This window comes from Aulostomus chinensis, chromosome 7, assembly GCF_037954235.1.
Source record: "Aulostomus chinensis isolate RoL2024-O1b breed Wild chromosome 7, RoL_Achi_v1.0, whole genome shotgun sequence".
Classification (NCBI taxonomy): Eukaryota; Metazoa; Chordata; class Actinopteri; order Syngnathiformes; family Aulostomidae; genus Aulostomus; species Aulostomus chinensis.
In genome coordinates this window covers 5,125,722-5,139,291 of record NC_141326.1, presented here as the reverse complement: position 1 = coordinate 5,139,291, position 13,570 = coordinate 5,125,722, and the positions used below count along the sequence as shown (strand labels likewise).

General features: G+C 41.5%; 1 protein-coding gene across 1 annotated transcript; it reads right to left on the bottom strand.

Annotated features, from left to right (window-relative positions):
• Nucleotides 1-2,720: 2,720 nt before the first annotated feature.
• Nucleotides 2,721-12,666, bottom strand: e2f4 (E2F transcription factor 4). Its single transcript, XM_086208225.1, has 11 exons — nucleotides 12,249-12,666; nucleotides 10,749-10,858; nucleotides 7,481-7,641; nucleotides 6,391-6,435; nucleotides 6,216-6,280; nucleotides 5,938-6,126; nucleotides 5,573-5,648; nucleotides 5,252-5,398; nucleotides 4,907-4,954; nucleotides 4,762-4,806; nucleotides 2,721-4,677 (listed from the first exon to the last, which is right to left on the bottom strand). The coding sequence occupies exons 1-11, from the start codon at nucleotides 12,411-12,413 to the stop codon at nucleotides 4,562-4,564; spliced, it is 1,167 nt and encodes a 388-aa protein (XP_086064351.1). The 5' UTR covers nucleotides 12,414-12,666; the 3' UTR covers nucleotides 2,721-4,561.
• Nucleotides 12,667-13,570: the final 904 nt, after the last annotated feature.

The window sequence follows — 13,570 nt, the reverse complement described above, 5'->3', positions numbered from 1 at the left end:
CTAATTAAGACTTTCTATTGGTTTGTCCTTCACGTGGACAACCTTACCCAGACACAGATGTCTCAAGAGTAACTGTAGCATACTCATATTTTGACATCATCATGACAGTTTCTATCAGCTTAATCTTCTCAAACTGAAACACACACACACACACACACACACACACACACACACAATGTAAAGATACATGATGAGCTTTAGACGAGGGGTGCAGAAACTCTTTCCCTTGGATGGCACTTGGTCAAGTGCTGTCATTGCTAGTTTCAAGTTGATGCAAGTGAAGCAATGTGCTACGTGGCCTCGCCCTTTAAGAGCACATAAACTTGTCTGTGCCAGCAGGTACCTCCGAATGTTAATGAGGCGTGGCCCAGCGCGACCATGGCACATTTTCATTTTTTTCCGACACCAGGAGTGCCACAGACCAAGAGGAAGCTGGTGTTTTATCACTAGCATTATGTGTGAAGTGCTATTTAAAGGGGACATCAATCCGATGCACACATGCCCCACATTGCAATACAGTTCCATTGATAGCCGACAGCACAGTAACATTGTCAGCCAACCCCTCCCAGGCCTGCTGCACCTACAACGGCTGGGGCAGATTTCTGCTGGTCTCCCGTATGACGCATTCACACACCAGGAAGTCTGTTTCTTCAGATGAGGAACACTCACTATTCCTGAGCTGAAATGTCTGCACCACTTACAAGGCAACATGCCAAAAGGGACTAACATGAGGCACTCTGATTGGTTTGAATGATATCACAGCCAAAACACACCTGTGGAATGTTAGGTGTATAATGACTGATTCTTTGCAGTGGTTTGCTCTCTGATTACGCACCCCTAACTACCAGAATGAGGCTGAAAATGCCCCAAACAGTGTACACAGAGTGCCATCCACCAAACGCAGTGGATCACTTAAATGGGGCCATATGTGTCACTATCCTGGCAGTCTCTCTCTGTCTGTTCTACTTCCCCAGGGAATTCCCCCAACTCTTCTTTGTCCTGGTCTACATCCACCCCAGAGCAAAGCCCACCACAGCAACCGACCACATCAGACCGCCCTGAACACGCTGGAACTATCCCCAGACTCCCCTAAGTTCATCAACCTCCTCTCCCCCTCCAATGACGATGAGCAGGTGGATGTGGATTGTTGAAAATATTTGTTTGGAGTTAATTATAGTGGAATAAATTTGGACCGTGCATCCCTATGAGGATTTGCATACCCCCTCTTGTGTTCTTTGTATGCCAGTTTGTGGACAGTCAATCCAAAGGCCTTGAGCTGAGCACAAGAATGAGACTAACCTAGATGTTAGGGGGGCGTGGAGGACTGCTCAGGGACTTGTCGTAAAAGTCGACTGATTCAGTGACAGAGACTGAGTCAGTGGGGCCACGGGAGAAAAGTTTGAGGTCCAGGGCTTCAGGATTGATTTTTTTTTTTTTTTTCAGATTTCTGAAATTACTCTGACACTTGGGTGGTGGGAGGGAAAAGGCAGCTCCATTGACACTACTTTGTGACCTCCATCCATCGTCATCTTCCGCTTATTCCTACACATTAAGGGTCGCGGGGGTGGAGCCTATCCCAGCATCAATGGGCGAGAGGCAGGGTTCACCCTGGACAGGTCGCCAGTCCATCACAGGGCCAACATAGAGAGACGAACAACCATTCACACTCACATTCATACCTACGGTCAATTTAGAGTATTCAATCAGCCTAGTCCCCAATTGCATGTTTTTGGACTGTGGGAGGAAGCCAGAGTACCCAGAGAGAACCCACGCAGACACGGGGAGAACATGCAAACTCCACACAGAAAGATCCCGTGCCCGAGCCGGGACTCGAACCCGGAACCTTCTTGCTGTGAGGCCATAGTGCTAACCACTGCACCACCGTGCAGCCCTACTTTGTGATCTGAAACACCAAAATCACAGACCTGAAGGTTGCTGATGGGGGCGGAGTTAAAGATAACCAGATCAAGTGTTTGTGTCCCCTGGAATGTGTGGGGACATCAACATGTTGTAGGTTTAGAGAGTCTAGCAGCTGAGGGAAATCAGCAGCAGGATGGCATGAGGGGGGGCCAACATAAATGTTTTTCCTCCAAATTATGATCTTGGCAGAGGCAGGACCTTTGAAGTGTCACTCTGCTGCCTGATGAAATTATGAAAATATAATGAAGAACAATTAGGGATGTTATATATTTTAAAAGCAATTCTCCATCCATTTTCTTCTGCTTATCCTGGTAAGGGTTGTGGGGGGCCGGAGCCTATCCCAGCGGCTTTCGAGCACGAGGCGGGGTTCACCAGTCCATTGCAGCACATATAGACAGACGACCATTCACACTCACAGTTAAGAGCAATTCTAATTCATAAAAAGGAAAACAGTTTCAAGTTTACATATTATTTTTAAAAATATTGGATCCATTGTGATCTTTACAACAAACGGCAGGCCAACTTTGCCCTCTTCATCCATAACCATGCAGATGGTCCAGCCACAAACACAGAAACACACAAAAAAAAAACATCTTTGAATTGTGTTACATCTTCATAAGCGTATCATGGATATTATCAGGCCTCTTCAGAGACACGGCATCAAACTGTATGATCAAAAACGTTTGTTTTCACCAAATGATGAATGAATGGGTGTGGATTAAATCGGTGTAGTCTACATGCCATTTTGTGAATCCCCTTCCAGTTCATTTATTGTAGCCTAAAAAACAAAACCCACACAAAATACACAAAAATACCAAGGTTTTTTATTTTGTTTCATTTGATGCAACTACAGCTTAGCAATAGCGAGCCTGTTAAAAACAGTCTGTAGGGTTGAGCTGTACCCACTGACACTTACATACTGATGGGATTCATAAAACTGAGTTGAATTCCCTGGCAGCTTCACCAGAGGATTAGGTAAACTCACAGCACTGTCCAAACACAATGACTGGCTACTGATCACAAAGTGGATAAGTAGCACCCACTCTGTCCACAGTGATGTAAAGTGCAACAAGGAGACAGGATGCTTTCACAAAATAGAGTGAATATCAAACTTTGAAGTGTAGCCCCAAATTAGTAGCAACAATCCTGCAATATCTTATCTATAATGTTTAAAAAAATAAATGCTATTCTAGTTAGCATACATACACATCATTCATGGCAAAAACAGGACATTTTTATTACACAAGTGATTTTACAGAAGAAAGCACTGTAGAATGATTAATAATGTTGACATTTGTACTTAGTCTGCACACCATCCTCCTACTCCCCGGTCTCATGTACAGAGAGAATGATAAAACCATGTCATGTCAGAGTGAAAGGCAGCATTCCATTGACCTTGAACAGACTGAATACAACTAATGAATGGGGATCTGTGCCAGATATACAAATATGAGCATAAAAAATGCGTATTTCATGATGTGACTATACTCAATGCATCAATAAAAATACATACATATCATTTATATACAACTGAACTTGGTACAGTGATATTACTATAGAATTATAGTTGAAAGACAGAATACGTTTAGCAGGGGGGGAGGGTAAAAAGAAGTTATTCCTCCGACAAATACATAAATCAGAGCCAATAAAAATCTGGATCGCCAACGGTCCCGAGGACAATGAAACTAAAATCCAGCCTATCAGTGTAGAAGTGATAAAACTGAACCAGAGAGATTGCAGGAGACATATGAACAAATGCCCCTCTGTAAAAATATTTATCATCTCCCTGCACATTCAACTACCAAACACAAAGGCATAGAAAAGAAAAAAATACCAAAGCAAAACTTACTTTACCCATATCAGTTTTTGGTCCATTGATCTTAATGCCACTAGCTGAACATTAAGATCCTCTCTCTCTCTTCAGCTGGTAACACACTTAAACACTGACCGGTTGAATTAAAACTTCCCATTGTGATAATAAAAAAGCACTTCATAGTGAATGATTAAAAACACTTTCAACTTTTACTGAGTCTGGTATGATATTGCTCTGCCTGTGTTGCAAATGTTCATTATTACACAATAGTCTGGTGTGCTGTTAATACAAAATATATATTCTCTATGTACATGATGACAGTGCATATTTATTTACCCAGCTGCATTTGGACTGATTCAAGCCATGTGTCAGCAGCTGCCGGGTGATAAACGGCTGTGCTCCGTTAGCCTGCCATGACTCTGACCTGACAGGAAATGGGTCCTGAAAGAATCTGACTGGAGAGTGTTCCATACAAAAAAACAAGCAAACACACACGCAAACACACACACGCACGAACAGCTGATACACAAATGTAACACTTACATACATATAGTACAACAATCCAAAAATATAAGTAATTTGTTTAGACTCTTGGAAAAACATCAAATAAAATGTGTTTTCCTCGCCTGTATTTCCTCACAAGTCTGAAGATGGAGCTGCTGTTCCACAGAGCTCACAGTGTCCGTGACCATCCATCCATCAACACAGGTCAGACATCATCAGCCTTCCTGCACCTCCTCTCACCATCACTGTCACTGGTGGGGGGAGGGCTGAGAGAAAAATCAAGGTAGCTTAGAAAATTTCCCACTCTCACATTAATCTGCAGGGTCAGAGGTTGAGAATGGGGACGTCAAAGAGGTCACAAAGGCCTTCTGTCTCGTCCAGGTTGTAGATGTAGTCGTGGTCACTGGGTGGGGGGGACAGCCGGAGGAGGGGCGAGAACACTGAAGGTGAAACAGAACAAAATGAGATGAAAATATATAAGAGACTATGAGACCAAGTGAAAGCAATCTTTATCAGTTCATCACCTTCTGACGACATGAGGTCCTCCAGCAAATCTCCGCTCATGATCTCTGCCAAAGAGAGATGAGACGAGTGATGGTTTTGAAATGTTGGCAGGACATTGAAAAGGTGATAATGAAAGTAACTTCATATCAGCAAAGAGACATTTACCTTTTGTAGGATCAAACATTTCAGAGAGCTCTTTGGGAAAGTCCAGCACTGGAGAAAAACCCCAGAACCATGTCAAATCTACAGTCAGTTGATTGTTGATATTTTCATATTAAGCGGCTCATAGAACCTGCCTTAAAAAACCAGCAGCTTGAAAGGGGTTTGCATAGTAAACATATATTTTTAAAGTAGAAAAATCATTTTTGGTATTTAATGTATCAGATGTGAGCCCAATGACAATTAATAGATCCAAATTCTAGACAAATGACCAAAATATGCTCTAAAGAAGCTATAGATATGAGATAGATATAAAAATGAAAGCAGAGAGAGAGAGAGCGAGAGACTCACATTCAGAAGGATCAGACTTAATGGGTTCAAACACTGCGGTGGCAGAAGAAGACATGGATCCATCCAGTGAGGCAGAGGACTGCAGCTGCTGAGTAACTGTAGCAGGTGTGTCCGTGGTGGGGGTGAGGGGTGTGGTGCTCGTAACTTCTAAATTAAGAAAAAATGTGAGTTGTGAGACAATAGGGTCCATCTCCAGGTTTTTCCATGACTGGAAAACTCGTCTGTAATTGTTCAGGTTTTCCAGGATGCCTGGGAACCCTGAGTAACTTGTTTGTAACTTCAAGACAACATAATTTCAGCCCAGCGCTTGCCCCTTCCTACCTGTCACAGAGGCTGTCTGACTGGCTGCAATGGCAGGACCAGATTTTGGAGATGTGGCTGGAGCTGGTTTAGGGGCCTGAAGAAAAGAGAGAGGAAAAAAAACAAGCAAGCAAGCAAAGTCATAACAATGCCCAGAAAAACACTATGATTTGAATTTGATCGCAACATTACTGCAAACATTGTTTTGAGACATTCTGTCCATGTAATTGAACCTTTATAAACTCAAAGTACCAGATTAAGAAAACTTTGTATCACCTTAATGTATTTTTCAACAGTGTTTTCAATCTTACTTAAAAGCAAAACTTCCTGTCTCTTCCTAATACTGACACTAACTGCACAGACAAAGCTGGGATATCTGTGTGGACCTGAGAGGCAGCTGAAGGCAGCTGGGAGGAAGGCGTCGGTGCTGGGAGGTTCTGAAGGACGTCATCTGGAGGAGGGACCGGCAAAACAACAGGAGAGGCACTGGACGGGTCCTTATTGACCAGCAAAACCTCAATAGGACCAGATGAACTCTTCAGACGGATCTGGTATTTCCTTTGTCCATTGAGAACCTGTATACACACACAAACACCGGGTATGAGACATTAGAGAAGCCAGCAGGAGTTGGAATAGAGGTACATGAGACACACACAAAACTTACAGCTTCTGGGATGGGAACCTCTAGCTGAGTGCCAATGGGAGCACGAATTGCTAGGAGGGTGTCACCTGTGGAAGGCAAACGAACAGGTGAGACATGATGAAAACTGAACTTCAGGCTGTCAGGTTAACAGAAAAGAAAAGAAAAACAAATCAGTGTGAATATCTGAAAAGATTACCCTTGAATGCTCCACAGAGGTCTTCATGTTTTACATAAGCCATAGTATCATCGTGTTAAGGGTTCATCAGTCATATTTGCCGATAAAATGAATATCCACCTCTCAATACATAGATGTGACAGATAGCTGAGATTTATTGGTTGACCAGGACACAGAGAGCCTCAGTTTGAGCTGTACAGAGCCAGGACGGCACAGCTTGTGGTGTGGGGGGTGATAGCCCGGGATTATCCCCCATGAGATGCCAGATGGTGGCCAATGTGTTTTACTGCATATTAAAAAACAGACCATGAGTGTTTTTGTAGATGATTGTCCACCCCAAGAACGATAACTTCAATGAGAACTACAAATCAATGGTTAAAATTTTTTTAAAAACTCAAATGAGTCCACATCGCAACTATAAGAACAGCGATGGTGGTGAATTACAGCACTCACTTTCAGAGCGATTTGATGAACCCCAGAACACTGACAGCCAATCAGAATCCGCAGGGACTGACAAAAAGCCATTCAGACTTACAAAATACTTATTTAATGTAATATTAGGCTGCTCATTACAAATAATGCCATAATACTTGAGGCAACCTGCCACATCTTCCTAACTTCTCTCATCTTTGAAGCACTTCATGAATTCATATTCTACTACTTTCCCATTACTTTTCTATGCAGTGCACAGCAGCAACAAATCATACCTATCTATTTTCACGAGTATCAAGAGTATTTATAAAATACTACGATCCATCACTTCACATGATAACATAATTATTGTTAGCAATTTTTGAGCAGTCAACGGCCCTTAAACCGTACATCACAAAACATTTGAGCAGTCACAAACTCTGCTGAAATATATAAACTATACAGAAAGGAGTAATCGTGTATTTGAGCATAATAAATTCATGACTGACTTGTCACATTCCACTACCACTGAGCAATGTATTGAGATGCAGCAGATTTAATTGGTAAGATACTGCTTCATGATTCAACAGCATGCATCAGTATGGAGATCCAAACGGTCTCTGTGTGAGAGCTACACTCCTCTAGTGCTGACCATGTGACAAACTGCTGCACATGACTACAGTATGAAGTCAAGGATATGGGCTGTTGCTGGAGTCATCTGTGACATTCTTGATGCTCTGTTGAACCCAGACTCTCTGCTGGTCCAGCTCATGTTCCCTGAGAGCCAGGTCATCGAGTTCCGCTTTTAGATCAATCAGCTTGTCCGCTATTTCCCGGGTGTTACATCCTGGACCTACACCCCTGAAACACAAAAGTAAACCAGAATAAGAATTTCATGCAGAAAATGCAATGTAAATGTGAAGCTGTGAGCCGCTGAAATGAAATGATACTTGTAGGAACCAGACAGGTCAGCTAGGGGCAACAAAAATTATCAGGTGGTCACAAAATGTGTTTATTTTAAAGCATGTTGAATCTGAAATGTCATTTGCAATACCTTATGGGGTGATTCGTTCTTTAAATCCTTCGATAATTATGTACATAGTCTTGCACCTTTGAATCTTTCTGTTTTATTTCCATGCCAAATCAAATACTTTATAGTCACGGCTCATACAGTCATCGATGAGCTTGGTTCCAAGAGTAAAACTCAAAAGAATGAGTTGAAACACTGATTGATAAATTGAATGAGGAATTTAAGTCTAGAACCAGGAATGTTCTGAAGTTGGGAAATCGCACTTTAGCTCGAAAGAATTCTAGTATTTTTCCATGTCCCTACCTTGGGGAGAGTAAGTATAAATAGGTGGAAATCTTAATAAAAATAACAACCAAATGTCCTTGAAGAGCTGAACAGTGTCATATTTCAATGGTTTCTGTACACATATTTGTGAAGTGATTTTAATTCTTCACATTTAGTCAATCAGTGATGGAGACATTCCAAATATTTTCCCCAAGATCCTCAGGTTTCTTGGTCCCTAAAGTTGGAGGATCATAAATGATAAAATAAAAACTAAAAACTTAATTTAAGGTTGGCACTGTAACAGTAATTCTTAGATGTCGATGTCTCCTTTCACATCCACTGTTCTGGATGTCAGGGCAATGAAAACAGAGGTTACATCCTTTTAGAGCTAAGTGATGCGCTGAAGAATTACTGTAATAAGATCCATCAATTCATACAGGTCATTATGATTCCACTTAAAGACCTATTCAGATGAAAATGTTTTTCATGTTGTTCATGTGGCATTTTTCTGATGTCAGAGGACATATCTTGAGAAAACGAATCTTAAAATTGCATTTCTAAGTATTTCTGCATTCAAATCGCTGTGAATCAATGGCAGACTCTAAAAGGTAGACTCAGGCAGACAAAGACAGTGGGTGGGCCACCAAGCTCCTGCCCCACTCCGCCTGATTTGCAGTCAATATTCCACAGAAGACCATTTCACCAACTGGCAGCATAAAAATATGGGCTTTGCCAGCAAGTTATATTTGAAGCCAGACGCTGTGCCTTCCATCAAGATACCATCAAGTGGACAGCCTGTATCTTTACTGGTAAGATTATTTTTTTCTGTCAGGTGCTAATAATTCACACGAGCCTGCCAACTAGGTTCTAGAAATCCGGTCCTAACTTGGTAACCCACCACTGGAGGGCCACTGCCGGCCCGATTGTTCCGTACAGCAGGCATTTCGGCAGACAGTTCCTCCTGCACCGGGGGTTCACCTCTATCAGAAGGACGCATCGGGAGACTGCCCGTCCCCTCCCCAATCGGCGAGCACCTCAGAACGAGACCACCCCAGAATGAGACCGCCCCAGCGGTCTTGCCACGGAGCCCGCCGCTGCACTCTGTCCCATCTCTGGCACCACGTGGAGGTTCAGGACAGTGAGCGCAGCTGGTTTGAACTCTCTGGTAAACATGACGTGTCTCCGAACCCACGTGTGGGGTACCCCCCCGCTGTGTTGTATACGAGGGAGGGCACTGAGCAGCGCTGCCTGCGCCCACAACTCAGAAGCAATCAACTAATGAGCTACTGGCTCTCTGCAGAAGCAGAGACCTGGAAAATGGCACGTTTCGCGATTGTCGTTAAAAAATTTCATACTCACAATTAAAAAACCTCTGAGAACGATTTAATAAAATAAATAAACCCACAAGACTGTAGGTGTTCTTCCTAACGCTCAACATATTGCAAGTGTAAAAATACTAACAACTTCATCCTTTCTTGCATTTTTATTTTACATTATATATTATATTTCCTCACTGTATGCGCTCAGAATCATGCTATTACTGTTGTTGTTTTTCCTGACTCAAATGCGCACTCAAGTATCAAGGGATAAGATGACATGCTGTTTACGAGGCAGGGAGGGGGCCCACTTGGGATTTGGTCATACAAGAACTATGTGTGTTCAATTTCTCATGGTAGTGTGAATCTATCCTACAGTTCTTTATTGTTACTGAAGTGTTAAAATACTGCCACAGCCTCCACCATACTAATTTGAATTCACAGCACTGACAGCTATTTAGACATTTTCAGTTTGAATCTGTACTCCCATAGTTCCAGCAGAGAGAATGCAGCGTTACACCTCCTGCAACAGTAACTTTACATCTGTTTTGTTGAAGCATGGTAAGGACACAATGACACCTACTTAGTGATTATCAAATAAGTTCAGTATAGTGGCAAAAACAAACATATGAATGAGCGCGTGGCAAGCCACCAGATCCTGAAGCATTCCAACGTTACCAACCTCTGCTAACTCTCCTTAATCTTCTTCACATGAATCAGCTTCTTTGTATTTGTTTACAGCTACAATATATGTACATAAATTATAACAACATAGGGGTGGTAGGACTGACGCCATTTCATGCTGCTGGTCACATACTTATGAAAAATTGTTTCACATTATTATTTCTGTATCAATGGAATTTCCATGGAATTTTTTGGCCCAATTTTGCTCAAGTCTCTTTTTCATTGCTCATCTGCAAGATAATAAAATGGTTTATGGACTTTTAAATACAATTTGCAAATGACACTTGTTCACATTCTCAATGTTAACATGTGTTTTTCAGTATTTGTGAGATGAAAATATAATTTAGACATTTTTTTGGTTTTGAAATACTGGCACTGGTAAATTTGACATTGGTTATCTGCCACACTAAGTTGTATAATATCGGCATTCTGGACACTGGCAAAGAATATATTATCATGCACCCCTAAAATATGATGAAACCATGCAATTGTGACCATGTCAGGTCAGGAAACATTGTAATTATCCTGAAATGGAATTTGTCCATCCAACACAAATTACGGAGGTGTAGTTTTCACAATTGATCGCTAACCTACAATTGCATGAATATTTCTCTCAAATACACACTGTGCTGTTTTGACCAAAAAAAAAAAAAAAAAAAAAAAAATCAACTCACTTCCATTGGATACTGTTCTTGGACTTTTTCTCTATCAGACCAATTCCCTCCAGCACATTAGTGATATCGTAGATCCGCCGTTTCTGCCGCACTGCCAATGTGTCTGCTGCCTAGATGACAGTACAAAAGCAATGGAAAAGTCACATTTATCACCGACGTCTCCTTAAAGAGGTTCACAGAAAAAAAAAAAGAAAGAACAGAAAGACAACTATGTGCATATCTGTACAAACAGATCCAGTTCTTTGCCAAAAACACAGAGCACAAGTGTCACTTAAACTTCCTTCTCCACTGAAATACTGTAACCACTTGATGTAAAACAAATAAATGTTAACCATATGGCTGGAGCTGATAAGTCATAGCTTTGTGGGCCCTGTGACACTGTCCACAAAATTTTACTGAATAATGCAAAACATATCTAATGACCTCAGATTACTAGTCCTTTATATAACTCAAAGTTCTCAAGGTGCCCCTCTTCTTACAGTGTCAATGTGTAGATAGACAGAAGGTGGAGGTCTGTTATCAGTACAGAACAAATTAATGTAATAGCTCTGGCAAATATGGCAAACCAAACACTGATGACTAGTGTTCTACTATCTGGAGGCCAATGAACAGTGCTGCATGTTTCACCACCATGAAGCCAACTGGTCTGTCAGGTCACTGAGGTCAGATGTTCTTGTGTAGACAAAGTGCCGCTTGGCTGATCAAACACAATGTGGTTCACTGAGCATTTCAAGTATCTAAATAGAAGATGAAAGTACTAACACTATTAACGTTTTGAGATATTTTTCTCTTTGCAATTTGATAAGTGCACTTGTAAATTTTGATGATTTTGGCTGCAGGCACATACACAATTTACTGGCTCATTAAGGGTTAATTGTTTGACTGTTTACTGTTAATTTTGTAAGATCGATGTATTTGATCAACCTCATACTCCTCTGATAAACGTGTGGCTGCAGATTTTTTACTGTGCTATTGTAACATCTGTCTTAACTAAAGTGATGATGGCCTACCAACTTGTAAAAACACTGCTAACACATTTTATGCTAATGTTATTAAACGAACATACGCCTTTCAAGTAACCAGCGGATACCAATGTGAATGAATAAAAGGTCGTTAAGTGACGAAAGCATTTTTAATCAGGAAAAATTGCTCATGTGTAAAGATGCAGTTCCGGTAACTCAATGAAGAACCACAAAAGCTGACCCACTTTTTAAACTTTGAATCTCCAGGGGGCATTCTGAAAACGGACCAGGCTCTGTTTCTACACTTCAGCTTGCAATCTTATTACTCTACTTCCAGAAATAAGAAAATACAGCGACATGACATGTAAGTGGACGTTTTGTAGTAAGGAGAAAATAGCAAAAGCTCATTCAAATTAGCCTGTCATAGAGCTAAGCTAGGTTAGCAGGCAGGCTAACGAAAGTACATATAACCTCACGACAGCGGGCAGGCTCCAAATGACATGTGCTAGCTAACAACAAAGGCTGGTTTCATGCTCACTGCTTTCAGGTCCAATACTCCGTCCTTCGCCTCCTGTAGTAAAGTTACAAACTTGGTCGTGAGAAGCCCCAGACTCTTTTCGTGTCTGCTCGGTGTCTGTGGCTGCAGTGACTCCACCACAGCTCCCAGTTCGCCTCTATTACTGGCCGACTCAAGCTCCATCATCACTCGGGACCAGCTCTGTCCTTCCCCCTGCCTCCCCACCAAACACTGCCAGCGAGCCAAGGAAAGCGCGCTCCACCGCCGTAGTCAGATCAACAGAAGGCCAAGGAAGACTTGAGACAAATAAACGGTGGGTAATAATCCAGCCCGAACCAACTTGCTCCAAAATATTTCACTAAATCAACGGGTGCAGGTTGAGTACGATGATTCAATGAGCGAGCTTTCGGTTGGGAGAGCCGTTGGCCACGCGAGGTATGACGGGACGTTTCAGTAGGCGGAGGGAGTGTCTGTCAGTTCGTGTAGCATTTCAAACGCGTACAACTTGGTTTGTTAAAATATACGAAGTCACTGCACTTCAATTCACAATTTTCAATTTAGCTTTAAAATATACCTTGTTTAAACGACTGAGAACGCCAAGTATTTGCTTGTCATTTTATTTTTAATGAGTGAAAATGAGGTTTATAGGGGCTGGTCTAGTAGTGGCCTTTCTACACATACCCTTACGGACTCAAACTTGAAGAGGACACACGCACGCAGTATGTGCGCGCGCTGTAGATATATGGTGGTGAACCTTGCTGGACGGAGCTACGTATTGAAATGTATTGATAATATTTCGTTGCTTTTGACGCACTTTGAAACAGTCTGGGTAACTGGAAACTACACATTAAGATTTGATTGTTGCTTACCCGTCCATAATTTTGCATAAATTCTACAGCTTAGCATTTGATAATTGTTATTGTGTTCTTTTTTTATTGTCAGCGGTGTTTTTAAATAAAATATATCCATCAAATTTTATATCCACTTGAGAACTTTTTGAATTTATAAGCTTAAAAAAAGTTCGACATTTTGTAATGTAAAGGCAAACAGTGGAAATTTAGATTTGAACGTTTGAGGACAAAAAATTATACCAAACATAAAAATCTGTTGTGACATGAATTTGATATATTATGATGTGATTCATGCCATTAATGGCGAATGTTCTTGTTCATGTTCTTGTTGATTCTGAGGAAGATGCTCAACATGCAGACTATATGAGTGCTTTAGTTGTTTTACTTCAGCTTTGGGGTGTCCAGGTATTACTTTTGGTTTATGTTTACTGTTCGTTGTGATGCAGTAATGACTAATGAGAGCATTAGCCATTACTGCATTTCAGCCAAGAC